Source organism: Peromyscus maniculatus, chromosome 1, assembly GCF_049852395.1.
Source record: "Peromyscus maniculatus bairdii isolate BWxNUB_F1_BW_parent chromosome 1, HU_Pman_BW_mat_3.1, whole genome shotgun sequence".
NCBI lineage: Eukaryota > Metazoa > Chordata > Mammalia > Rodentia > Cricetidae > Peromyscus > Peromyscus maniculatus.
Genome location: NC_134852.1, coordinates 25,283,637 through 25,311,052, shown reverse-complemented (window position 1 = coordinate 25,311,052; position 27,416 = coordinate 25,283,637). Strand labels below are relative to the sequence as shown.

Sequence of the window (27,416 nt, the reverse complement as noted above, 5' to 3'; positions counted from 1 at the left end):
TGATGCAGGTCCCATGTTACTGAAGCCAACCTCTAGTAGTGCTGAGTGCCATTCCTGCAGCTGCACCCTTTCTAAAATATAGTCAGTGGCCAAGTGTACTGGCAATAAACATGGATAGTGCGGACAGTAACTATTTGGGCAGAGTGCCAGATTCGCCCTTGGCTTTACCTCCCACATCTCACCTCCATGTAACAGAAGGAATACAAGTATCTATATAGACTTTGATCTGGAAGTGTTGGACTCTGAAGACAGCTTCAGTTTATCTCCCCTCAGTAGCACACTCCTGTACTAGGTTCCACATGATCTTGGGAAATAAATGTCCAGCATTATGGAGCACTTGAGAGTGTGATGCACAGTTCAGAAAATACCAGCCCAGTTTTTCCTGGAACTAGTCTCCAAAAAATTCCACCAAGCTATGAAATGGAAAATAGCTGCTAAGAGTTTAGATATGCAAATATTTTCAGCTCTATAACTAACAGAGCAAACTACAGTGTCACCCTGATGGGGGACAACGGGACAAAAGGCCAACTATTGCCTGAACTGACTCCTCACAGCTGTTGGTGAATTCCCAGATTGCCCAGTCCAGTTAGGAAATGCACTTTATTTGGACCTAGCACACTGCGCAGCACCTTTGGTGAACAAGGTGCCAGCCCAGCATCTGCAGGCAACATGGCCAGAGCCTGCCTCCCAGCGTTAGCGGGAAATTTCCAGAGCATTTAGAAGCCTGTACCAGGCACCTATTACACACCCTGCCCAGCCTCTCCTCAGTATTCCTACATCCCATACCTTGGAGGTGGGCTTCTTCCAGCCCCTGAGGGGAACCACAAGGAGACCAGAGGCCGTGACTTGAAACTGAAAAGTGCGCTGGGAGGAGCACGATCCTCATCAACATAGTCTTCTTCCTTAAGAGCTTTTTCATCACCGACCGGCTTCACTGTACATTAGCTAATCTCCCGTGATCTGGACAGTGTTCCTCTGAGCTGCACTAATCCCTTCTTATAATAGAAAACAAAAATGTCAGGGTCCTTTGGGCACTGGCTGCTCGGAGAATCATTGCAGGCCTTCCTCTGCTTTGAGCTAATGGGACTATGATTTACAGTCTTTGGACTACCAGAGCTCTTTCTAACCCAGGAAGCCTCCACACCTCACTAGGTGTGACAGAGCTGTTTGGGAGAGCCTCAAGATGAGCTATTTGAGGCCGTCAGGCCCATGCTCTGGAGCTGCTTCTCATGGGGCTCTTTGCCTTAGAGTCGCCTCCAAATGCACTGTGGCCTATAGGAGGTGTGAGTACAAGGCTGGACACACTAGCAAGCTCACTGCAAGTGATCGCTTTCATTGTGGCCTTTCCGTTGCTAATAAAATGCTAGAATATAAGGTATGTAATTTCATACACTGTTTTTGGAGGGCTCTGTGTGAGTTAATATCACCTCCTGTCCTAGGTTGCTTTTTTTCCCCTACCTTTGCGTACCTGTCCCTCATCACCTTCCTGTTTCCCTGCTTCCTTGTAAGTGAAGCAAACACAAGTCGCTTACATTCCAAAAATTCTTCACTGCCACACATCCAGGCGGTCGGCTCGCCAGCTTTTGCGTGATCCAGATGAGTGGAGTTCATTTAGCTTGTGACTCTGCCTTGCTAGAGGATTTCCTCAGGACCTAGTGCCCTTCATGATCAGAACAGCGTGCCCTGGCATGCTGCCCGGAGAGCCCAGCAGCCAAAGAGAAGTCGAGCGTGTCTCACCAAGTAACCCTGCCTTCCATCCAAGACAGAAATAGTCTGGGTGTCAGCCCGAGTCCCCAACATAGTTCCAACAGGCCCATTCTGCCTGGCTGTCTTGACTGTCCTGGCCCTCAGTGTGTTGGGGAAGATCAGAAAGACAGGATGCTCAGCCCTGAGTGAACAGAGAGGAGATTTTGTTCCATACAAGACAAGCAGGGTCCTGGGGACAGCAGGCTGTCCTATATGAGTGTCCCTTCCTAGAGCTGGCCTGATGCTCCATCTAGCTGGGATCTGGGGGATTCCTTTGGCCCTGGCCACCTTTTGAGGTGTCTGTCCCTCCCTCTCATCCTTCCATCTTACTTTGGTGGAGTGTTCCACTCCCAACCTCATTTGAACTCTCCAGGAACTAAAGGTTGGGTGTCCCGCCTCCTGGTGGTGGCAGTAGGAGGGTGCTGGCAGGTGATGCCACCCTAGTGTGCCATTCCTGGGTCCTGAGTGCTCTTGCAAGCACAGCTCATTGCTCATGCTCTGTAGGCAACACGGGCACAATAGCCTTGGCACGGAGGTCTTTTAGTTTCCCACTTTTCACATACAGATCTGAGGGGAGACTATGGGCAGTTGGGAGGGCAGGTCATTTGGCATCACTAAGCCAAGAAACCTCTGCAGTAGGCCCTGTTCCTCTCTTTAAGGCCAGTTGTAAAAATGTTGAAGACCCATAGGTTGACTGGGAAGACTGAGTGTATCAAAGGGGCCAAGAGGCCAAGAGCGTAGGTAAGCTCTCAGAGGAGTGCCACCTGTTGTGGGACAGCCCAGATACCAACAAGCCATGGCCCTGTGCTCATAACCAGCGTGGAGAGCAGAAAATGGCAGCTAGTGAACTAATGAAGAAGACATTAGATTCAGGGAGGCAGGAAGGCCTTTGGGAAGGTGGAGGCTGCACATGTACGTGCAGAAGAGATGATGGCTGATAGAATGATGGCCTTCTGCCGCCTACCACCTCCCTCCTGTTGCCCCAGAAATTCTGCACATCAACCCTTCTCCTCTCACAGCCACTGAAGCTTCTAGGTGCTGGAGCATGCTAAACACAGCCATCGGAAAGCACTAGTGGCCCTCTTGGACTGTGGGACCCTGGCCCAGCACTTCACAGATAACCAGTATTCAGTAGCTTGTAGACATCCTTGGTGCTGTGCAGAAAAGGTGGTGTATGGCCTGGGCTGCCCACTTCTCCCCAGCTCTGCCTTCTTCGTGCCTGCTCTGCTCTTTTTCCTTATTCTGGAACTCTGGACAACTAGAAGGGTCTGTGCAGAGGATATAGGAAGGGTTGGGTCTGGTTTGGCCCCAGAGTTGTTAAGTGCTGCACCTTGGAGGTGATGTTATTATAACAGAGAACTTTTTCCTTCTGTCTAGCCACAAAGTTAACTGAAGTGTCGACAGGAGCAAGGGATGTTCCACAGAAGTCTGTGAACATTCAAGTAAAGTCAGGTGACAGCACCCTCCCCTGGCCACACAGAGACAAGTTTGGGTTTTGTTTTTTTCAAAACCTGGGACCTGCTTTTGTCACAGAGGCTTCTGACTATGAAAAGCACTCCTTAGAAACCAGAGGTGACTTTTCATGGGCCGCTGTGCATCAGGAACCTCTACCCTCCTTGCAGCATTGGAGACGTGTGTCTGTGACCTTGAGATGCGTTTCCACCTGGCTGCTCTGGGGAGTTTGGCACCCTGTGTAGAGACAGTGACAGTAGTGTAGTGACTCAGTGCAGCCAGGTACTAGGAGACTGTGGCTTTGACAGGTCTGTTCATCCATGAGTTCCCTTGGAGTAGTACACCGGCCCCACTCATGATCACGCTGGGCCACCCCTGTGCCACGAGGCTCATATGGGTATGGTGATAGGAGTCACTTAGAGTGAGAGGGCACCTCACATTCTCACAGGAGGGCTCTCTGAGCTGTCCTTTCATTCCTGTTCCTCAGAGAGAAATGTGCTTGTCTCCACTGTGGGTTATACCCATTTCACACTTCGGGACCTGGGGTGTGTTCCCTTGGACATCAGGGGAGCACAGGGCTTGTGTTCTGCTCAGAGCTACATCCAAAAGCCCTGCTTCACAATTCACAGCAAGCCCCACCCAGATGTCCAAACCGTCTGATGCCCAAACTGGGAGCAAGGACTTTGTGTCTTCCTCATATCACCCTGCCCTTCCTCCTCAGTCCTGGGATTGATGGCATGCTGTGCAGATGTACCATGGCACTGGAAATGTATGGTCACACTGCCTACAGTGCTGCAGCTGATACAAGGCTTGTCGTAATGCAGTGTGTGTGACACTGTCGGGGAGAAAGGTGTGGTGTTGGCAGAAGGAACCTAGCTAGGGAGGACAACTGACAGAGACTGGAGGGCCAGCCACCCGGCGAGTAGGGTTCCTCTGACCTTCCCACACTGTAGCAGGAAGCCTGCAAAGCAGGACTGGCTGGGGAGAAGGGGTATCTAGGAGCATCTGTTCCCCTTAGGTACAGGTGAATCCCTGAAGTAGAACTGGGGAGGGGATTCCTGGTAACCATTTGAGTCTGGTCCTCTTTGGTTATAGCATGTTGCTTCTGTGCTCCATCAGCTGAAATACACCCAGATTAGCTTGGCCACATCCCAGCTCCATCACCTAGCCACCTTTGTGGCCTTGGGCCAACAGCCTAGCCTCTGAGCATTCTATTGCTCTGAAAAATGAGAATAAAAATAATGTATAAGTTATATGTGGTAGCACTTATCTGTTGTCCCAGCATTTGGAAGGTAGAGGCAGGAGGATCAGAAATTTAAGGTCATCCGCTGCTGCATAAATAGTTTAAAGCTAGCTTGGGCTACATGAGACCCTTTAAAAAAAAAAAAAAAAAACAAATCTACTGCCCCTTGGTGCTTCCTGATCTTCCAAGATGTAACTCAAACTGCTTCACATTCATAGAACCACAGACAAATCCCACCACACTCTTCCACCATGAAACTATGAACCAAAGGAAAACCTTCCTGCTTTACAAACCCATGACAACAGCAGTAATCTATGTCAGAATTAGTGGGAGGGAAGACTTGGCGTTCTGCTTCTAGTTAAGAGTTAGTACAGTGTCTGGCCCATATAGGTCTTCACCTGAAAGTTAGATTATTATTGCCATTTTAACTGTGATTGTTATTGACATTTTTGTATCATTTCAGTATGCCTTTGATTTATATAATCTTATATTTATACTTTTCCCCTCTCCCCCCAGACAGGGTTTCTCTGTGTATCCCTGACTCTTCTGGATCTCACTCTAGAACAGGCTGGCCTCGAACTCACAGAAATCTGTCTGCCTCTGCCTCCCAAGTACTGGGATTAAAGACGTGCGCCACCATCTCCCTGCTTTCACACCTTCTTAACAGACTTACTAATGATACAATTATCTTGATTTCAGTGAAGATCTCCAGGCTCACAATTATCTTGATTTCAGTGAAGATCTCCAGGCTCAGAGGATGCACAGGCAGTGTGTTCTTAGCTGCCCAGCTCAGCTGTAAGGCAGAGCCAGATGTGAACCAAGGGAATGTGTGTGTGTGTGTGTGTGTGTGTGTGTGTGTGTGTGTGTGTGTGTGTGTGTGAGAGAGAGAGAGAGAGAGAGAGAGAGAGAGAGAGAGAGAGAGAGAGAGAATATGGAACATGTCATAAATCAGTGTGTCATTCTTGTGTAGAGGCCTTGCTAATCTTCTTTGAATTGTTCCAATTTTAGTATCTGTATTCCTGAATGAGAACACTTGTGTGGGTTTGGTTTTTTGGTTGGGTGTTTGTTTTTGAGACAAGATCTCACTAATTAGCCCTTGCTGGCCTGGAATTCAGTATGTAGACCAGGCTGGCCTAGTGCTGGGAGTAAAGGCGTCTCCACCATCACCCACCCAGGCACCAAGTGTTTCTGAGTGCTTTCTGCTATTTCAAAATGCAGGCTGTGCCTACAGGCATATTCTTAAGGTTTGTTAAGAGTGCAGGCTACAAGCCAGGCAGTGGTGGCGCACATCTTTAATCCTAGCACTCGGGAGGCAGAGGCAGGCCGATCTCTGTTGAGTTTAAGGCCAGCCTGGGCTACAGAGTGAGTTCCAGGACAGCCCAGGCCACAGGGCTGGAGAGGTGGCTTGGTGATTCAGAGTATTTGCTGCTTTGGCAGAAGACCTAGGTCCAGTTCCCAGCACTCACATGATGTCTCACAATCATCTGTAATTTCAGTTCCAGGGATCTGACACCATCTTCTGGATCAAGGGTGCTGCACATACATGATACATAGACATATGTGAAGGCAAAACACTCATATACATAAATATTTTTTAAATTAAAAAAAAAAATACAGGCTGCAAAGTCATGCATGATGTCATAGTCTGTGATCTCAGCACTTGGGAAGTAGTAGCAGGGGTATTAGGAGTTCAGGATCGGCCGTCAGCTAAACAGCAAGTTTCTGGCCAGACTGGGAGACATGAGACCCTATCTCCAAAAACAGAAAAGAATGCACACTATGGAAGCAGCTCGATGGAGGAGCTCAGGCAGTGGGACTCAGTGTTGTGCCCTTGCACACCTGCTAGTGCTACATTAGAATAATAGTCACTCTAGACACAAACCACTCTGCTACGATGCGGCTGTACCTTCGGTGCCCAGAGAAGGGGATGTAGCTCTTTTGCTTGCTCTTGGTTTGGGCCCAACCCTCACCACCCCATACCCTGTTTGGTGAGTTGACGGCAGTGCACAGCAGGTCCTCTGCAGGAGTTGCAACTGTGGCAGATTGTGGGCTCTTCCCAAAGGAAGAGCTACTGCTGGCCCCAGAGGACCAATCCTCAGGCAAGTTCACTAACGCTTGCTGTCCATCCTGTCTGTTTTTAACATGCTAACAGCATTAGTTACTTGAGAGAGAGAGAGAGAGAGAGAGAGAGAGAGAGAGAGAGAGAGAGAGAGAGAGAGAGAAGCTAAAGTGCTGATTTTTTTTTTTAATATATATAGCCAAATATAGAAAGTAAAAACATAAGCAACTCCAAGTTTGTCTCGGAGGAAGCATTGATTCATTGCTAAAAAGGAAGTGAGAAGAACCTGAGTGGTGGTGATGCAGGGACAGTGCACTAGCCTTGCAGGGCCTTACAGAAGGACTTCTGACCCCGAGGGCGGGCTGCGAGTGGGGAGAGAAAAGCTCATTTGGATATTAAAATTTTGCCCAGAAATCGGGGCATGGTACTGTATGCCTCTTTTAATCCCAGCATTCTGGAGGCAGGGGCAGACAGATGGCTCTCTGTGAGTTCCATGCTAGCCAAGGCTATGCAGAAAAACCCTGTGTTGGGGAAGGGGAATTAGTCCAAGAGCCAATTTTCCCCTTCAGTTTTCAGGTTCCTGTAAGACCTCATGCCTCTGGCTTCTCTCGGGAACTGGAAGGTTGAGGAGTGAAAATGGGCCATTCATAGACAAACTAGTTTTTGAGCAAGCCTAAAAACTCTGCAAAGTAATTTGCCTGCCATGTGCACACTCAGTAAGTTCACGGTGTCACACTTGGTCACAGCCAAAAGGACAGAAGCAATAGTGATTTCTTACTAAAAAAAGGAATAGATTTTGCTTTTGTCTCTTTCGTGGTGTGGGCAGTAGTCAAGATAGGGTCCCACTATGTAGATCAGACTGGCCTTGAACTCATGGAGATCTAGCTGCCTCTGGAATCCTGAGATTAAAGGTGTACACCACCACACCTGGCTGGGTTTTTTTGTTTGTTTGTTTGTTTTAAATCAGTATCATATGTGACCATGGTTAAAAATTTAGTGGTACCTACGGGCTTGGTTACATAGAAAAAGCAATTATGGGTGACTGGGGAGATTGCTTAAATGGTGGTTAAGAGTGTGTGCTACTTTTCCAGAGGCCTGGGTTTGGTTTCTGGGACCCAACACCTGGCTTGGGTCGCCTGCACTCATATGCACGCACATAAACAATTTAAAGTAATTTTTTTTAAGCAGTCACAGCGTTTCCAGAATAAGCTTTATTCCTAAAGCATCTTTTTTATTTTGCCTGTACTGCCCCGGTTTCATTGATACTCATGGAATTTAGGTAGTGGAGAGACCTAAATTCTGGAATGGCCCCTTCTAGAGCCACATTTAGGAATGTGGTGTTCCCCTCCAAAGTAGACCAGGGTGCCTGTTCTGTACAAGACCTTCCCCACTCTTGATGCAGGCTGCATTTCAGAAACTGGAGAGCCAGAGTGTATTGAAATACCCAATTAAAATGGTAGACTAGAGCAGGATTAATGAAGATCATGTCTGTGGAAGCGTTCCACTTCGAATATGCTACTTCATCTGTTAACCTCGGTGTCCCCATCCGTGCAGTGGACCTGGTGGCAGCCTGCCTTAAGGATATTGTGAGAACTCCTGTACAGATGCATAGCCAGCACTGAGCACCTGGGCCTGTTCTGAGTGAGCACTCAGGACATGGCTCATTATTGTCATTATTGTTGGGTACCACCTCCCTGGGCCAGATACTAATCTTAAATAGCATCCCAGTCAGATGCTTATCCACTAAGGCGGGAAATGAAAAGTTCTGGACCATTCTTTAAATGACTTCCATGGCTATTAATGGTTATTTTATGTATTGAGAGAGTATTTGCCATCCGGTAATTTCCATTCTTAATCATACCTCTGCTCTCTAGATCTGTTGGAACAAGACTGTTGTACATGGCAGTTGCTCTGAAAATAGTGATGTTGTCAACTCTGTGTGTGTGTGTGTGTGTGTGTGTGTGTGTGTGTGTGTGTGCGCGCGCGCGCGCATAGGCCAGAGGTTAACACATCAAGTGTCTTTCTCACTTGGCTCTCATTTTTTGAGACCAGATCTCACTGAATCTGGAACTCACTGTTTTAGCTATATTGGTTGCACAACCAGCCCCCAGGATCCACCTCTCTCCAGCACCCAGAGAAAAAGTTCGAAACCAATAGAGGTATTTAAAAGATGGAAGCCGGGCAGTGGTGGCACATGCCTTTAATCCCAGCACTCGGGAGGCAGAGGCAGGTGGATCTCTGTGAGTTCAAGGCCAGCCTGGTCTCCAAAGTGAGTTCCAGGAAAAGCGCAAAGCTACACAGAGAAACCCTGCCTCGAAAAACCAGAAAAAAAAGAAAAAAGATGGAAGGCTGCTGGGTGAGATGGGCTTTAATACAGAGGGTTCTTTGGAGACTTAGGATAGGCAGGGTGCCTCCGTCTCCATTTGGTGTCCTCTGATAGAGTGGCACAGTGCATACCAGCCACGACTAGTGAGAATCCTGCTGGCAGGTGTTAGCTGTCACCCTAGACTCCCTGTCCATGTTTGTGATGATCCCAGCTTACCCTGCTGGGTTCTGGGGTATGTGCATGGGACTCTGCTCAGTCCCTCTGTTCTCTGGGTAGTCCTAGGCCCTAGTCAAGTGACCCTGCATCCTGGTCTCCACCCATTTGCCAGCTACTGGTCACTTTTAGACATCATGATAGGCACAGTCAGCTTTCAGTGCTGTTTGTTTTTAATTGATTCTAAGTGGTAGTTGTAATAAATTGTGCTCACTGGGCTAATGATACCTTTCCTAAATTATGCCATGGCGTTGGGTACAACAGCAGCAGGATTGCTATTTTAAAATGAGGTTTGGTAAAACAAACAGGCAGGCCGCTTACAGGAAATGCTGAGCTGATGATTAATTGATGTTCTGGAGCTAGCCTCTTATTCTCAGATGTGCCATCCCTGTAATGATCCTGTAGTGAAGCTGCAGCCCACACCCTGGTTCATTTCCAGACAGCCAGTGTGTGGTTTCTTTTCTGCCCTCTTGTGCAGAGGATGGGGACGCCTAACCCAGTGGAAGCTGTTAGGCTCCTGTACAGTGCCAAGAGTGCCTTTCTATCCTGGGACATAGGACTCCATCATATCACCATGGTAAGGGTGCTGATATTTAGGGACAAGGAAGAGAGCTTAGAAAATGGTTTCAGACTAGTTCATGAAAACTGGAAACTGCTGGCACTTATCCAGGGCTTATCAACATATGTCCAATTCCATCTGTACACTGGTGATGTGTCACCTAAGACGTGAAATGGGTAGAGAGTTTAAATGTGTCTGAGAACATTTGTAAGTCACTGAAGAACGAGTCCATCATAAACTGACTAATGCCAGCGTAATGGCATGTGCCGTAATCTCACCATGAGCTTAAGGCCAGCCTGGGCTACTTCGTGAGACACCATGATCGTCAAGGCAGCCATTTTTGGTGGCGGCGGCGGCGGCGGCGGCAGCAGCAGCAACAGCATTGTTTTATGAAAAAACTGTAGATGTAGCTCAGTTGGTGGGGATCGTTACCTACCATGTAAAAGGCCTCTGGTGACACAGCACACAGAGATAACTAAAGGCCAGCCTGGGTACGTGAGACCCGGTCTCAAATAGAGCTTCAGTTTTTGCAGAGGGCTCAAATTTGGCTCCCAGCACCCACGTGGTGGCTCACAGCCTTTTCAAATGATGATGGCAGGGGCTCCAAGGCTCTCTTCTGGCCTCAGGGCACCAGGCTCTTACGTGGTGCACATACATACATGCAGGCAACACACACACATAATGTAAATGAGTTTTTAAAAACTTAGAAAAGAACAGAGGACCCAGGTTTGATTGTCAGCACTCACACCGTGTGGCTCACAACTTCAGAGGACCTGATATGTCTGACCTCCAAAGACACCTGCATTCCCATGGACATCCCCAGCCACACAAATTTTTGTTTAGGGTTTTTGTTCATGGTGCTGGTGGTTTTTCAAGACAGGGTTACTCTGTGCAACCTTGGCTGTCCTGGAACTCACAGAGATCCATCTGCCTGCCTCAGCCTCCTGAATGTTGGGATTATTAAAGGTGTACACCACCATGCCCAGCTCAATGTTGTTCTAGATTCCTGTCTTAACTTTTAAAAATTCACACCATATCCAGTCTTTGATGTCCTGCCAGTGGTGGAGGAGCCTTTTCTTAAATTCCTCACAGCAGGAACCTGAATAGGTGAAGCAGCCTTGGCTTCCAAGTGGAGCAGTGTATCTACAAACGGGAAGGTGATGGCATCTGCATCGTAAATCAGAAGAAGACCTGGGGAAGCTCTGATAGCAGCAGCGTCTCCAGGAACGCTGGCCCCTTGACTTCATGTCCTTGATTTACCAGATCCAAGCAGCCTTCAGGAATTTCAGGAAGCCACAGCTTCTGGTGGTGACAGATCTCAGGGCCGACTGCCAGCCCTCCCTAAGGCGTCTTACATCAGTCTGCCTGCTATCGCTCTGTGTGACACAGGTTCTCCTGCTGTGTGGACATTGCCATCCCGTGCAACAGGCTCACTCAGTGGGTCTGATGTGGTTGATGGCCCCAGAAGTTCGGCACATGAGTAGCACTATCTCCCATGAGCACCCGTGGGAGATTATGCTCAATCTTTACCTCTGCAGAGATCCTGAAGAAATGGAGAAGAAAGAACAAGCAAAGCTAAAAAGGCTGTGACCAAGGGAAGAATGTCTGGGTGAACGGACCACACCAGCTCCTCAGCTCACATACTGATCTGACATTGTACGGGTGCCTCCCGCCACTGAGGACTGGTCTCGAGTTCCCATTGCTCGGGCCACTGAGTAGATAGAACAACATTGCACTGAGACACTTGTTGTGCAGACACTTGAGCAAAAGAAAAGAAGATGGATGAAAATAAATATTTTCTTTAAAAAGAAAAGTAATAGAAAAGGGGGTAGGAAAACAAACATTTAATACTCAAAGACCTCTTTCAAGTGCAAAGTGAGAAGCACTGCAGAGGAAAATCAGCAGCATGAATAGTAAGAAATAGACCTAGGCTGGGGCTTGGGGGGTGCTTTGTGGGAGAGCGCTTGACCTGGGCGGTTCCTTCCCAGCACTTCAGAAACACCAGGAAAAAAAGCTGCTTAAGGCTTTCTACCTATGGAAGCCTGAGAAAACCTAATCAAAGATGGAACTGTTTCTGGAGTCATTGTGTACACTGGGATCTTTAAGCTCATGGTTCATGACATTTCTTGTTTTGTGCTCTACCACTAAGCTGCACTCCAGCTTCTAAGAATTACTGTATTACAAAAATATGAACACACTGAATCATACAGGAAAAGTTCACAGGACGCTCTGTATATGAAGGAAGGGAAGGTGTTTTTTCATTTCTTTGGGGTCAAAAAAAGCTTATTGAGTGCCCAGCCAGGCAGCAGCTGAGGTGAGGCGCACTGCGCCTGCCTTCCTTTATGCTTTCTGTGGCTCTGGCGCTGGGACAGCAGCCCACTGAAAGCAAGCAAGTGCTCTAGCACTGAACCACACTTCTAGGCCTTTTTATTTATTTTGTTGGGGATGGAGGTAAGTGGGTTCTATGGATTAAACTCAGGCTGTTGCCAGGTGGTGGTGGGGCACACCTTTAATCCCAGCACTCCAGAGGCAGAGGCAGGCGGATCGCTGAGTTTGAGTCCAGCCTGGTCTGCTTAGTTCCAGGACAGCCAGGGCTACACAGAGAAACCCTGTCTCAAAGGAAAAAAAAACAAAAACAAAAAACTCAATCTGTCAACCTTGGCAGTGCATTTGCCTGCTGATCTGTCTTCACCAAGCCCCTCTTTGGCTTTCTGAGACAGGGTTTCACTCTGTCAGCCATGGAGACCTCGAGCTCATTATGTATCTCTGACTAGCCTTGAACTTGCTATGATCCTTCTACCTCTGTTCCTACGATCCAGGATTGCAGGTGTGTACACCATGCCTTGCTTTTTATCTTTATTTTTAACAGAAAAACACTCAGGCTAGAGAAACAGTTCAGTGGTTAAGAGTACTGGCTGCTCTTCCAGAGGACCTGAAGTCAGGCAGCTCATAACTATCTATAACTCCAGCTCCTTTGGTATGCTATGGGCACTGCAGCTCATGTGACATGTACACACATACACGAAACTAAGTATTTTTTATTTTTTAGAAAAAGGTAAAGGAGCTGGAGAGATGACTCAGCAGTTAAGAGCACTGACTGCTCTTCCAGAGGACCTGGGTTCAATTTTCTAGAACCCTTGTCTGGCTTTCATTGGTACCAGGCATATACTCAGGCAAAATTCTTTTTTTTTTTTTTTTTTTTTTTTTTCTTCCCCGAGACAGGGTTTCTCTGTGTAGCTTTGCGCCTTTCCTGGAACTCACTCTGTAGACCAGGCTGGCCTCGAACTCACAGAAATCCTCCTGGCTCTGCCTCCCAAGTGCTGGGATTAAAGGTGTGCGCCACCACCGCCCGGCGGCAAAATTCTTATTCATACATACATATATATGTTTGTTTTGGGGGGGGGTGTTGTTTTGTTTTGTTTTGTGTTTTTAGTAAAATACTCAAGACTGTACATTAAAATGTGGAGTGTGGTATTGCATGCTCAGGAAACAGGGGCAGGTGGATCTCTGGAGTTTGAGGCTAGCCTGCTCTACATATCAAGTTCCAACAAGTATTAGCCAAGTGTAGTAGCAAACACCTGCAGTCCTAGCACTTGAAAACTGGAGGCAAGAAGGTGAGATGTTCAGGGCCAGCCTGAACTACATGAGCCCTTACCTTTAAAAGTAAAAGGAGGCTGGGTCCCGGTACTATGGAGTTTTTACGTGAAGCATCAAACAAGAAAGCACTGCTAGCCCCGCCCTCCCTCCACTGTAGTGGGAAATTGTAGCCTCCCAGTCAGCTCCTGTCCAGCTCTCTGGCTCTGGTTCATGGACCTGCCTATTCTTTCTCCACAGGACTGAGCACTGAGGGCATCTACCGGGTCAGCGGGAACAAGTCAGAGATGGAAAGTCTGCAAAGACAGTTCGATCAAGGTGAGTCACAGCCTGGCTGTACATCACTAGTCCAAAACAGATGCCATGGCTGGATTGCCAACAGGGCCTGGGTATTCCTGCCACCCATAAACCTGAACCTGAACCAAGAGGTCCTGGCTCAGAGACAGAGGCCACATGTGCCCCCTGTGGGGGGCCAGGTCCATCAACATACTGTCCCTGCCAAGGCTGTTCCTTCCCATTGCCATTCACAGCCGCAATTAGAGGTTTCCCCGGCCCTGGCTCACTTCAGGAAGGGCCTGGCCTCCCTGGGCTGGGGCCAGGGGTAGTAGCATTTGAATTAATGATCCAATATATTTTTTTTGACAAGCCAGAGGTGTCTATATCAACTACATTTCTCCTCAAAATGGCCTGTGGGTGAGAAAGTAAGGCAACATTTCAAGATAACTGAGGCACCTGGACTTCAGCTCCGAAGCTGAAATCTTAGTCACACCAGCTTTGGGTGTGGCTGCCCTGCTCCTAAGTTAGGTCAGGTGTGAGAGGCTCCCAGCTAGGGACTAAGCTCTTAATGTGAGAAATGCCACACCATGCCACCAGACCAGAGCAGAAGAGTTAATACTCTCAGCTGTCAGCATCCAGAGTGGGCAAAGTGGAGGGACAGGAGGACCAGCAGACAGTGACGCCTTGTGACGATGTGCCACTGTCAGAACATCAGGAATGTGTCCTGAGAAAACACATCTTCATCGGGCGAGTGTCAAATAGCACGCTTCAATAAGCCACATGGAATTACCTCATAGGACCTTGGCCGACCAGAGTGGTTTTGTCGTGCGTGACTGCACCTGTAAGAGTGGACTACCAGCGGGTAGTCCAGAAAGGGACACTTGATGTCCATCTGTAGACAAGTCCTAGGGAATCAAGCATGAGTGAGGCCAGAGAAAGAAGGAAAATGAGAGGAGGGGTCAGTAGAGCCATGAGCTGGGAAGAACCAGGGGGAAGAACACTGGGGATTCTTCCCCCTGCGGCAGGATCTGGATGAGGCAGCGGCCGCGTGGCCAGCAAGAAGGGGAAGTAAGAAAAAGCTGAAGCTCATCAGAACCCAGTGGGTGAGCAGGTACCCTGGGGAACTAGATGAAACCTCTCCAGTCATGTCTGTGAACCAGGCTGCCAGCTCCTCTAGAGTTCCAGCCCTGAGGAGCATCTAGAAACCCTTTCTGTGAGCTTTCTTGTGGCGTCTGCTAACTTAGATGGTGGATCCTGCCTCACTTCTTGACTTGCTTTCAGACCACAATCTGGACCTGGCAGAGAAAGACTTCACCGTGAACACTGTGGCGGGGGCCATGAAGAGCTTCTTCTCGGAGCTGCCAGACCCCCTGGTACCGTACAGCATGCAGATTGACCTGGTGGAAGCGCACAGTGAGTACAGGCCGCTGGAGAGAGGCTTAGGCAGCCCTGCCTTTCTGACAGGAGCACTTCTCTGAGAGTCCCCAGGGCAGCTGCAGGCCCCCGACCTGGCATCTGACTCGGGTGCCGTCCCTGTCCCTCTGCTGTGGCTGACCTCCCCGTGTCCGCCCCAGTGTGCTCTGGGGGGTAAAGCTGCAGCTGCTGTTCTGAAGCAGGTTATCCTGGACCCTTCTCTTTCTTCTGCCTCATGTAAGGCAGCAAACCCGTCATCTGAGGCCAAAGGAACTCTCAGAAAGTTACCTCTGGAGCTGGAATTCCAGAGGACCCAGGTTCTGTTTCTAGTAACACTGGTAGGGTGGCTCACAACTATCCATAACCCTGTTCCTGGGAATCTTAACGCCCCTTTCTGACTTCTGAGGTGCCAGGCGTACATGTGGTGCACAAACATGTATGCAGGCAAAATACAAAGTAGAATTCACAAATCTAAAAGATGAATTTTTTTTAAAAAAAAGAAAAAATTACGTTTGGAGGGGGATGCTCTCCAGTGGCCTTAGCCGGAAGATCACAGGGCTCTGTAGCACATGGGCTGCACTCCGGGATTTGTTTATTTGAGGTAGTGGCTTGTATATCCCGGGGTGCCCTCAAACTCCTTACCTTGCTGCCTCTGCCTCCCATGGGCCAGCATCACAGCATGTGCCAACATACCTGACTTGGAACCTCCGGCTTTACTGGCGGTCTCTAGGGCAGCGGTTCTCCCCCTGTGGTTCATGACCCCTCTAGAGGTCCAACAACCCTTTCATGGGGGTCACATATCAGATATCAAGCATATCAGATACTTACATTACAATTAATAACAGTAGCAAAATTACAGTTATGAAGTAGCAATGAAAATAATTCTGTGGTTGGAGTTGCCACAATATGAGGAACTGTGTTAAAGGGCTACAGCGTTAGGAAGGGTGAGAATTCTACTGCTCTAGGATTGTGTGGGACGCTTTCTCACTGTCTGGGTTTGTCATGTGCCATGAAGGGCCTGACCTCTTGGAGCTGCCCACCACAGGGCACTTACTATTTAGCCAAAGGAAGCCTTTGCCCTTGCAGGGGAAAGAGCAAGAAGACCCAGAAACAGCAATTCCTCCACAGCTGCTGAAAGGAGTATCCGTCTGTGGGTCCGAGGACAGCCAGAATACATAATAAGACATCCTGGAGAGTGGCTCAGCAGTTAAGAGCACGGGCTGTTCTTCCAGAGGACCCAAGCTCAATCCCCAGCACCCACATGGCAGCTCACAACTGTCTGTAACTCTAGCTCCGGGGGACCCGACACCCTCACACAGACATACATGCAGGCAAAACACTAATGCACATAAAATAAAAATTTAAGCGGGGGGGGGGGGGGGGGGGATGCCTGGAGAGAGAGTGACAAGAAAGAGGTGAGGCAAGAAAAGGGGAAGTGTGGTCCTGGGCTAGCTCATGCCTGACTCGGGCAGTGTATTCTCAAGGCTGTGGTGAGGTTGTAGGTCAAGTCCCTGCTCCTCTAAGGATGCCATTCCAGCTGTGGAACTCAGGTTACCTGCACATGGTCTGTTCCTACATCTGCCAGCCTCTCCTTTTCACCCACCTACCAAGGCTGGGAGGCAGCACTTAGGGTGGGGACCATCTCAGACTCATGCTGTCTCTAAAGGAAGTTGGAGGAAGTTCAAAAGGTGTGCACTGGTTGGTACCCAGCTGCCGAAAACGCAGTTCTCACATTTGTCTTGACCTGGCGCCATCTAGAGGCATGTTGAGTAATGGCACCCAACAGAATGCCATTGTTTCTTGGAACAGCTGACATGGCACCTTTTTGTTTGGGGAGGGCCAGGAGAGGGTGCTGCTGGTAGGGGCCACTTCCCTTCCTCCCCTCACTTCTGCCACCCACTCTGTAGGTTCCCACAGCTCAGAAGGTGGCTGCAGCAGCCTGGGAAGGGTGGAGTCTCATAGCTTCCTCTCCATTGTATGCTTTCTGGGCCCTGCTAGTGAGCTGGGCCGCCTCTTGTCTATGCTTTCTTGACAGCCTGACAGAAGAGGTAGGGAGGGGGGCACCGCTGGCATGGCACTTGGCAGCCGAAGCGGCAAGTGGAGCACGGGGCTCCTCGGCATCAAGGTGGACTTAGCAGAGTCAGACTCCAGGCAATACCAAAGTTGTGTCGAGGGACATGGCAGGAGGAAGATTGCCGTGCCCTATTGAAGCACAGGTTTCCATGGCAACAGCAACTTGACCAGCTCTTTTCCCTTTCTGCCTCAGAGTGTCTGTGTTTTCAGGCTTGCATGCGGCTCCACATCCCATCACAACAGATATCAAGGTCATTGTCTGATTGCTGTGTAAGCATCAGAATTTCACAATATTGAGCACTACTGAAGAGGGCCCACCAAGTGGGATCTGTGTGTTTGTTTGCTAGTTGTCTTCCCAGCTTAGTCAAGGTAACACGGAGACGCAGGCACCAGCAGAGCTCACAGATCGTTGCTTGCTGTGTGCAGCAGGCTCTGCTGGGAATTGGTGCGTGTTCTTAGTCACCAGTGAGGTAGAGGGTTGTCTCTTCATGGCACAGAGGAGCCTGAGGCTCTCAGAGTGACCCAGCTTGGCTGGAGGCCCGGGTCACACGCTGGGAACTGGCAAGCTGGAACTTGAGTCCCTGCTTCCCTGGGTGGAAGCTGGTGTTTTCTGTGACAGATTCAAGCAAGCTGAGCTGCAAGTGCAGAAAGCCCCATGACGGGGGAGAGGCAGGGAGTAGTGAGGAGGAAGGATCATGAGCTTCAGGTGGGCCAGAGTTGTAAGGCAGCAAGAGAGGAGGCCTTTGGGTTACTCTCTTCTCCAGCGCCTCCTTCCAGCTGGAACTGTCCCAGCCTGCATGTTTTCCTCTTCTGCACCCCAGCACCCCAATCCCTTCCCTGTCCAGAGTCCCTCTAGTTCACCGGTCCCCACAAGCTGCCTGTGGCCTCTGTACTGACAGGAGTCCTAGAGCTAGGTCCACCTTGGGCACAGGGTTCCAGGCCAAGGACCTGTGCTACTGTGTGTAGTCGTCCAAGGGAAACTGTTCTCCGTGCAGGCTTCTCGTCTGCCTTTCCCCCTGGGCAGACGAGGCAGCCCAGGTGGTTTGGTTTGGTTTGGTTTGGTAGTGAGGGGTAGACGGCCCTCACTACCCTGTAGGCTCGTGTTCCCACACTACCTCAGGACATTGCTTTCTCTTGTCTGTCCTCATAGCTGCTCAGAGGTGCTGTGTCCCCACCACAAGCACATGCATGTGTGAGGCCCTGTGTGGACAGACACGTGACAGTGACAGACAGAAGGTGTCCAACTGCAGTCTGGTGGAGAAGGGACACTGCCAGCTTGCTGCATGATCATGCCTCCAGAACAGTCTGGAATTTCCATTCTAAGACAAGCAGAGGGTGGCCCCGGCCTGGCCTTACCATAACCTTGTGTGCCACATGGGAGAAGATGGAGACACACCTGGGCCTGCCTGCCTCTGCACAGCCTTCTCCTTTTCCAGGCCCACAAGCATGCAGAGGGCCAGCAGCCGCCACTCGGCCCTGAGGGGACCTCAGATGGCAGCCAGGGTGGGGACGGTGGACAGTAGGGTCAGAGCCCTTGCCAGGTTTTGTGGCCAGAGCAAGTTCTTGAACCTTTTTTCATTAGTTTGGGGTTATTGTGGTGGTGGTGGTGGTGGTGGTGCTTTGGTTTGGTTTGGTTTGGTTTGGTTTGGTTTGGTTTGGTTTCTCTATGTAGCCCTGGCTGTCCTGGAACTCACTCTGTAGCCCAGGCTGACCTCGAACTCAGAGATCCGCCTGCCTCTGCCTCCTGAGTGCTGGATTAAAGGTGTAAGCCACCACTGCCCAGCTACTTTGGGGTTTTGTTTGTTTGTTTTATTTTTTTTTTCCTGAGGCAAGGTCTCTCATTCTATAGTCCAAGCTGCCCTCAAATTCTAGATTCTCCTGTCCCAGCTTCTCCAGTGCAGGAATTTCAGGTGTGTGCCCTACATCTGGCTCTTTGTACCTTTTAGAGCCCTGGTTTGTGTACACTGAGGGTGTTTGTAAGGGCCCTGATAGTCCTGCCTTCCCCTCTGCTTCTTTATGGGCTCCTGAGGACTCAACTCTTAGCAGCTGCATCGTGTGTATGTAGACTTCACCTTGGTTCATCTGGCCCCTGAGTGCCTGCTCAGGGCTCCAGTCCATTCCTTTCACTGGCTCCACGACATGACGGGTCTGGAGCAGAGCGCGGGGCTGAGGTCCAGCCCCACTCTCTGCCTGGATGCCTGCTGAGGATTGCACAGAGAGCACCTGGTCCTGAGGGCACTGAAACACCTGCAGAGAGACGCATCCTCTGTCTCCCAGAAGACAGGGCACTAAATGAAATCTCACTGCCAGTCATGGGATTCCTCCCTACCAGTTAGTGGTCAGGGAGGCACCCAGAACCCCACAGGATATCACCATGATGCTTCATTGCCCACATGGCTCAACAGGATCCTGCTGCTGAGCCTCAGCTGAGCAGAAACTCCCTGCTGGCCAGCCTGCGTGGTGCTCAAGGTGCTGTGCAGGCTGCTGTGGGAGAAAGATATCAGTAGTTCACCTAGGATCCAGCCCTGCATGTCACAGTACCATCCTGCCTGGCAAGGTGTGGCCATTGCTACAGTAGTGGCATGACAGTTACAGCTCAAACCAGCTTCTTTCTGATTGGACATGGTTAGGTGTGAGCCTCCTCCACAGGAGGAATTTCATGCTAGGTACTGGCTGAGGAGAGTATGGGCCAAATTAAAAAGGGCAGGGGTGGAGTGGGATCCGGCTTAGCGGTACACCGCTTGCCTAGCGTGTGCGAGGTCCTCGGTTCCATCCCCAGCACCTTAGAAGAGGCAAATCAGCCTTGCTTTAGTGTCATAGGCCCAGGGCCAGACTTGGCAAGGAAGGTCCTTTAGCTCCCTTTGTGGTCCTCCCACCAGACACTTGGTGCTCCTCAGTGTAATGAATGCAGGGACCCAGCAGAGAATCAGGTGGGAAGGCAGAGGGAGTACAGGTCAGGAACCATCTAGGCCTTTCTTGGGCATGTGACTCAAGAGGCCGAGGAGGGTGAGCTTTCCCAGGGAGGGGCATAAGTGAGTGTCCGAACGGCTCCATCACTACCCCCAGGGAAGAAGGAAAGGAAACGCCATCACTGCTGCTACCCAGGTGCCTGATGGAAAGAGGCACTGCTGTGTCTGTGTCACGGGGTACCCACAGGGACCTAGGCATGCTTGCATCTGAAAGGAAGGGGTACACTACTTCTAGTAAGTGAGAGCGAGCCGTGCTCTCCTGTGATCAATCACCCATCCTCCCTCCCGGGGCTTCCTTCTGCCAAACAGACTGCTTCCTGAAACACCACAGCAAATGATTTTAAACTCGGGGCTACAGATGAGCCAGGGAGGCTGAACCTCTGAAACAACTCTTGGGTTAGAAAGCGACACTGACGGTTCACTTCAGTTCCTGTGGCTTCGACAGGCAGACAGCTCCCATTGCTCAGGTCCCTGCAGGTCAAAGGAGCTCTAGGCCCTTCATGTGCCCACCTCTGAGTCTACCTTGGCCCTCTTGCTGCCTCCAACCTCCTTTGCCGACAGGTCACTAGCCCAGGTTCACAGCCTCTGGGTGCTTGAGACAGGATTGGCATCCAGGTCAGGGCTTGAGCTGGATTTGGGCTCCGAACTGTAGCCAGTTTGCAGCACACGCCTGTGTGACTCACCCGGTTACAGCCTCCTGGAGTGTCCTCCACCGTAAGGTTCCCAACCAGGAAACCGTGGCCTTACTCTATTTTTTTTTTTTTTAACTGAAAACAGATTTCTTTTGTTTTGTTTTAAGACAGGCCCTCACTATGTAGCTCAGGCTGCCCTGGAACTCACTAACTCACTGTGTAGACCAGGCTGGCCTCGAACTCACAGAGATCCGCCTGCCTCTGTCTCCCAAGTGCTGGGATTAATGGTGTGCGCCACCACCATCCAGTCAGATTTTTTTTTTTTTTTTTTTTTTTTTTTTTTTTTTTTGGTTTTTGAGACAGGGTTTCTCTGTGTAGTTTTGGAGCCTGTCCTGGATCTCTCTCTGTAGACCAGGCTGGCCTCGAACTCACAGAGATCCGCCTGCCTCTGCCTCCCGAGTGCTGGGATTAAAGGCGTGCGCCACCACCGCCCGGCCAGATTTTGTTTTTAATACAATATTTTAATTATAGTTTCTCCTCCCCACTTCTCCACCCTTTCTCTCATTAGAAAACAAACAAGCATCTAAAAAATAATAATAATAAGCTACAATAGAAACAAACCAGAACAGGACAAAACAAACAACACAGAATGAGAAACCACAATATATGTGGAGAGCACTGGGTGGGGACGGTAGGGCTGACAAGGCACTGAGAGAGAACCTGCCACATGCCACTTAATCAGTTGGAAATAGCCTCTGGGTTAGGGGTGGGCTTCTTACCCTATTTTTAATCATTTTTAATTATATTAGTTTGTTGTTGTTAAGACAGGGTCTCATTCTATAGCCTGGGCTGACCTCCTCCTGACAGTCCTCCCACTTCAGCTTTCCAAGGGCTGGGGTTACAGATGCATACCACATGCCCTGCATGACCTTTACCTAGGAGCCGTAGTGTGAGAGTCTCTGAACCACCAGGAGTTTGAAGCAAGAGGACATGGCAGTTTTATCAGTGTCCAAGGAGATAGTGCCCAAAACAAACGAAGGCCATTGTAGTCTGTTTTTGTTTTGTTTTAAGGGCTCGTGTATGTGTTTAGGCATGTTCGTGCAAGTGGAGGTCACCAGATGTATTACAGGAGTCAGTTTTTTCTACCCTGTGAGTCCCAGCTCAGGTCATCAGACTTAGCAGTCTACTAGCCACTGTCAGCCCACACTTCAGTGGCCACAAAGATGTCTTTCCGTGTGCAGAGGAATCTGGGTTGACCAGGTGTCACTCTAGATGGAGTCTGGACCATTTTTGCCTCCCTGTCAGAATGAGCCAAACTCAGCTCATCTGCAGCTGGTCAGTTCAGATTCTTGTTTCCTATCCTCAGAACAGTGCAGATTGTAGAGATGGCTGACCTGGTGTGGCATGGATGACATGCTTCCTGTCACAGCACATTGAACCCTCAGTGGGCACAGTGGGCGGCAGTAAGAACAGGGGCGTGTGGTCCTTTGATGAGCTGCATAAGAATCGCCCACTGTCTGCATCCGCCCCTCCGCAGCACCATGTGCAAAGCTCCTCATGTCTGCAGGGAAGGACAGAGCCCCGGTCTTGTGGCAGACCCCTCCTTCCTGGTCTGTCAGTGTGGGTGGGTGACAGCGCCCTCCCGTCTGGCCAGGAAGCAAACAGTCTTTCTGCATCGGGGTGCCTGTCTCCAGGGGCAACCGATGAGCAAAGAATGGTGTTCTTTATGGTGGAGTCTGTGGATGGTTCATCTTGGGGGGCAGGAGGGGGGCAGGAAGCCCAGGCATACAGTACTGTCCTTCAGTAGGGGCCTGGGACATAGAAGTGGCCTGGACCCCAGGCCAGGTGTGCAGCCATGGATGCAGGCTCCGGGCATAAGGGTGGGATAGAGCTGTCAGGAAGTGCACCTGGGGGGCCGCCAGCCGCACACCTACTGCTGCTTCACAGCTGCTTTACACCTCCAGAACACCCACCAAACACAGCCCTGAAAGCCTGTGGTTTTCTCTCTCAGAAATCAACGACCGAGAACAGAAGTTACATGCTCTTAAGGAGGTGCTGAAGAAATTCCCAAAGGAAAACCACGAAGTCTTCAAATACGTCATCTCCCACCTGAACAAGTAGGTTCCGTGCTGCTGGGTGGTTTTCCTCCTGTAATAAACAGGCATCTTGAGTTAGTTACCTGAGGGAGAAGGCCAGCAGGGCCCACCCTCGGCTGCAGCGGCCTCCGTAGTCTCCATTCTGGCTCCGACTCCAAGCCTCGGGGGGGGGGGGTGGGTGTCCGTCCTGGCAGGTGCTGGTGCCTTTAGAAACTTCCCAGAAGCAAAAGTTTCAAGAGCTTCTCACAGCTGCTCCTTGTCCGTGTCTCCGGTGCACTGGTGTGAGGCAGAACACGTGTCGGGAGGGCCTGGGGACAGGTTTGTCCACTCATGGTGAGCCTGTTGGCAGACGGGTAGTTTTTGGAACCATGCACTAACTTGCTGCCCATCCCAAACATCGTCACCACTTTGGTTGATGGTCTGTGCATTGCACCTTCCAGGTCATGTAGGGGCTCCATGTGTCCTCACCCCCTGGACCCTGCAGCTCCTTAGAGCTAGTGGCAGGATCAGGCCAAGGGCTAGGAGGCAGGGAAGCCCTGTGCAGATCTGACCTGGCTTTGCTATCACCTGCAGAGTCAGCCACAACAACAAGGTGAACCTTATGACCAGTGAAAACCTGTCCATCTGCTTCTGGCCCACCCTGATGCGGCCCGACTTCAGCAGCATGGACGCGCTCACAGCCACACGCTCCTACCAAACCATCATCGAGCTCTTCATCCAGCAGTGCCCCTTCTTCTTCTACAACCGGCCCATCAGCGAGCCTCCAGGGGCTGCACCCGGCTCCCCCTCAGCTGTGGCTCCCACTGTCCCCTTCCTCACCTCTACACCTGCTACCAGTCAGCCGTCGCCTCCCCAGTCACCTCCTCCAACCCCTCAGTCCCCAATGCAGCCACTGCTCTCCTCTCAGCTCCAAGCCGAACACACGCTGTGAGCCACCACAGTCCAGGAGGCAGGAAAACCAGTCGTCTTCTTGACAGGGTGGCACTTGGCCTTGGACACAATCAGGTCCCCTGGGGTGGAGGTCGCAGCCAAGCGCCTTTTTAAGACTTCAGTGGTGTCACTAGCCAGGGTCCACCATGGCTGGGCAGCCAAGCGCCCTGCAGCCTGCTCTTCACCTGGCACTGGCTGTGGAGGCTGTGGGGCCCTGCCCTTGGCCCGGCCACTCTGAGGACTGAACTGACCAGACAGCGGCCCACCCGCACTGCTCCCCGGACCCCTTGCCCAGCCTGTCTGCCTGCACCAGCGTCAGGGCCCCAATGTCGGGACATCACCCCAGCCTCTGCCAGGGGCAGAGGTTATACCCCAGCAGGGCTGGCCCCTCTAGAGAGGACGACACTTCCCAGTTTGTCCTCTCTCATTTTCCATACCTACACACACCTGCAAAGGGGTCCTTGGAAACATGTAGGCTCTGGCTCTGCTGCCCCACAGTCCACGTTGGGGCGCTGGCATGGCCCATCAGCACAGCAAGACGAGAGCTTTGTGCCTAGACCTTGTGTGTGGCTTCCCTCCAGCCCCTTCCCGGGCGTCTGATCCATTCCGAGCAGCAAAGGAACACTGGAAGAAAGATGGAACCCTCCACAGAGACAGAAAGGCAGAAAACACGGAAGAAAACAGACCTCAAGTCTCCACTTCCGCCTGCCAGGTGGACACTGGGTACAAAGCCCCCTTGTCTGTGTGTAACAGCAAAGGACGGACACCTGGGCAGTGACTGCAAACCCCCTGGGCCCCCATAGACCCACCCCGAGGGATGTTAGCGGGTCCCTACCCTCCTGCTAACCAGCACACTACAGAAACACTACATCTATAGAAACACTGCAGGTGTGTGCACACAGCACCCAGGTTGGCATGCTTGGGGTTGAAGTGAGGTCATGTCATCCCATGCTGTAAATGTAACCAGCAAGGGTATCTGGGACATGGGCAGGCATGGCACCTTCCAGAAGTGAGCATCTGGTTGTATGCAGAGGATCCTGTTCCCAGGCAGAGGCACCGTGCCTGGCTTGTCACCACCCCACCCTACCCCAGCAGCCTCCCCACTCTGCTCCTGATGTGGCAGCCCTAGCCGGCTCCTGCCTCTGCCGCCTCCTTTAATCTTAGCACTGGGCCATGAAACCTGACACTAAGGTACCCCGGGCGTAAGAGGGCATGGGTCGCACAGCACTGCCCTGGGTCTCACCGTTGCACTTTAGAAATAGCATGTGGGGGTGTTCCCAGGGTCCCCGGGTGGACTCCCACCCTGCCTTTTCCTCTGTAGGGCAGGAGGATGGCTGGCCCTTGGCCAAGGGTCCTGCCCTGGAGAAGCTGGCTGTCTCCCTGTCTAGTACTTGGCAACCTAAGGTGCTTGCAAACACTACGCTGCCCCTGCAAAGTGTAATCTCCAAGACCAAACCAAACCCAAGGTACAAACATGGTCTTCGTAAGTGTTTTCCCTCCTCAAGGTCTGTGCTGGGTGCTGTAGGCCTGGGGTCAGCAGGAACATAATGTGGATTGTGTTCACCAAGGTCAGACAGTCCCCACCCATGACTTCATGCCCTGAGCCCCATGCTATTGAAGTGGCTTCCATTCAGTAGCTTCTGTGTTGGGTCTTTAAGGAGATGGAGGCGGAGCCATCCTGCCATGAACAGAGTTCTGACCCCGGCCCCCTGCCTGAGGCTGCTGCCTGTGCCTATATGTAATGTCAGCAGTGAGGGGCAGACGGAGAGGCAGGCACACGGCCAGTAGAGCCCTGCCTGGGTCCTCACCTTGCAAACACCAGGCTGGAGCACCTCACTCCTGCTTCTTGAGGCACTGAGTGACCGTGGCAAGGCATCCTGGGGACCTACAGAAGAGAGCACTCAGGGCTTGGGTGGGTGGCCAGGTCAGCTGCTGCCCTGCCTGGAAAGCAGCCCTGGAGGTGACATGAGCCTAGTGCCACCCAACACCACCAGAGCTCCAGGGCTGGGTTTTGTGCTGCACATTGGGTGGTAGACAGATCTGCACTGTCTCACCCTTCGCATCTCGGCCCTTGAAGGGACGTGGAAGGTCTGGTGCTGTGTCTGTCCCTGTGCTCTCCATTTTCCCCAGGAGAGGCAGGCGCCGGCGGCAGCAACAGACTTCTAGAACCTTCACACTGTCTACCACTACGTGGGGTGAGCCCTCTTGTGATCTGTGCCTGCACCCCTTGAGTGAGGACCCCACAGGGTACCTTGTACTCCGCCCCCAGATAAGACTTCACAGTGGGCCAGCTGCAATCCTCATTCTCCAAAGTCATCCACAGATGGCAGGTCCAGGAGGGGTGGGTCTCCACTCCACACCCACCACATGCGCAGGGGAGGGGCGGGGACTGCGCCAGCTGAGGACGCCTCAGAGGTCCAGGCTAGAGGCCTAGATGGCCCCTTACCTTCCACCCCAGCCATGAAGCCACCCAAGTAGTGGAGCCAGGACATAAGTTATTGTTCACATTAAAGAATCATGTTCCCTGTGTACATTTTAAGCAAAGGAAACGTCTCGGGATTGTATGGGAATAAAAATTGTTTGAAAATTTGGAATAGTGCTTCTGTCGGCTTCTTTTTCTGGTACTTGTATTTTCACATGTTTTATGATCCTAATATGTGTTGGATTAACAAATATTTTGAGTTTCCTGAGAACGCACAGGAACGTGGATGGTGTTGAAGTGTATTGGTAGTCTGGCTGTGTGCCCAAACTTCTGTCTTGCAGCGAAAGTGGAAACCTGTCTGTAAAGCGAGTGTAACAGTGGTTGGCTGTCGTGGCAGCTCGGACCAGGACCTCTCTAGTCGGCGTTAGGAATGTCTGCTTCATTTCCAGGCCTTTTTTTTTTTTAAACAAGTCATGGGTTTCCGAGGCTCCTGCCTGTTTAGTGCATGGGCGGCCATCCTGGCAGCCAAGGCATCTCTGACAGAGGTGTTTTTGTTTGGTTTTGTTTTTTAAAATGATGTATTTGCTACAAAGTATTGTACTTGTCTCAATGGGAATGGTGTAAAAAATGAAAAGGCCTTATGTGATATGTACCATAGTTAATAAATCAATCTTGTTAAAATAAAAAATAAAAACACAGGCCTGAGAGATATGAAGGGGCTGCAGTCTCCGGCGCAGCCTGGGGGTGAGCTAGGGGCAGCCTGTCCTCCAGTCACCCTCTGCAGCAGTGTCCCCCAGGACGGAAGTCAGAAGGCCAGCCCCCCACCGGCCTGGGTGAAGTGCCCGTCCATGGAGTCAGCCAGTTAAACCATCTACAAGAGCAGGTGTGGCCGCCTTCCAAAGAAACCACCACCAAAGGCATTTCCACCCGCCCCTGTTGTAATCCTAGGACTGGGTGTACTGAGGCAGGAGGATTTCAAGTAAGGTCTGCTTGGGCTGTAGAGGGGGACCCTGTTGTGTGTGTGTGTGCCCATGTGCACACACACAATCATCCATGCTGGATCTACCTTACCTGTTACTTGTGTGATCTCTACCTCCCAGGTGCTACTCCAAGACCAGTGGTTTGGTTTTGGGTGGGGGGTGGTTTTTGTTTAAGGTTTGGGGGTTTTGTTTTTTTTGTTGTTTGGTTTTTTGAAGTTTTAGGGCTTATGGTTTTTGGTTGTTTTTTGTTTTGTTTTTGAGACAGGGTTTCTCTATGTAATTCCTGGCTGTCCTGGAAGTCTGTAGTCCAGGCTGGCCTTGAACTCAGATCCATCTGCCTCTGCCTCCTGAGTGCTGGGATTAAAGATGTGTGCTACCACTGCTTAATTTGGTTTTTCCTATGGCAGCGGCTCAGAAACTTTTCATACAAGAT

General features: G+C 50.8%; 1 protein-coding gene and 1 non-coding gene across 2 annotated transcripts in view; one reads left to right on the top strand and one right to left on the bottom strand.

Annotated features, from left to right (window-relative positions):
- Positions 1–26,175, top strand: part of Arhgap35 (Rho GTPase activating protein 35) — a 112,283-nt gene extending 86,108 nt beyond the window's left edge. The window contains exons 4-7 of the mRNA XM_006991467.4: positions 13,433–13,510; positions 14,750–14,881; positions 22,567–22,672; positions 23,225–26,175. Coding sequence (XP_006991529.1) covers positions 13,433–13,510; positions 14,750–14,881; positions 22,567–22,672; positions 23,225–23,582 — 674 coding nt within the window. The 3' untranslated portion in view covers positions 23,583–26,175. The remainder of the gene's footprint in view (positions 1–13,432; positions 13,511–14,749; positions 14,882–22,566; positions 22,673–23,224) is intronic.
- Positions 5,367–5,474, bottom strand: LOC121826945 (U6 spliceosomal RNA). Its single transcript, XR_006069105.1, has one exon. It is a non-coding gene; the product is annotated as a U6 spliceosomal RNA (small nuclear RNA).
- Positions 26,176–27,416: the final 1,241 nt, after the last annotated feature.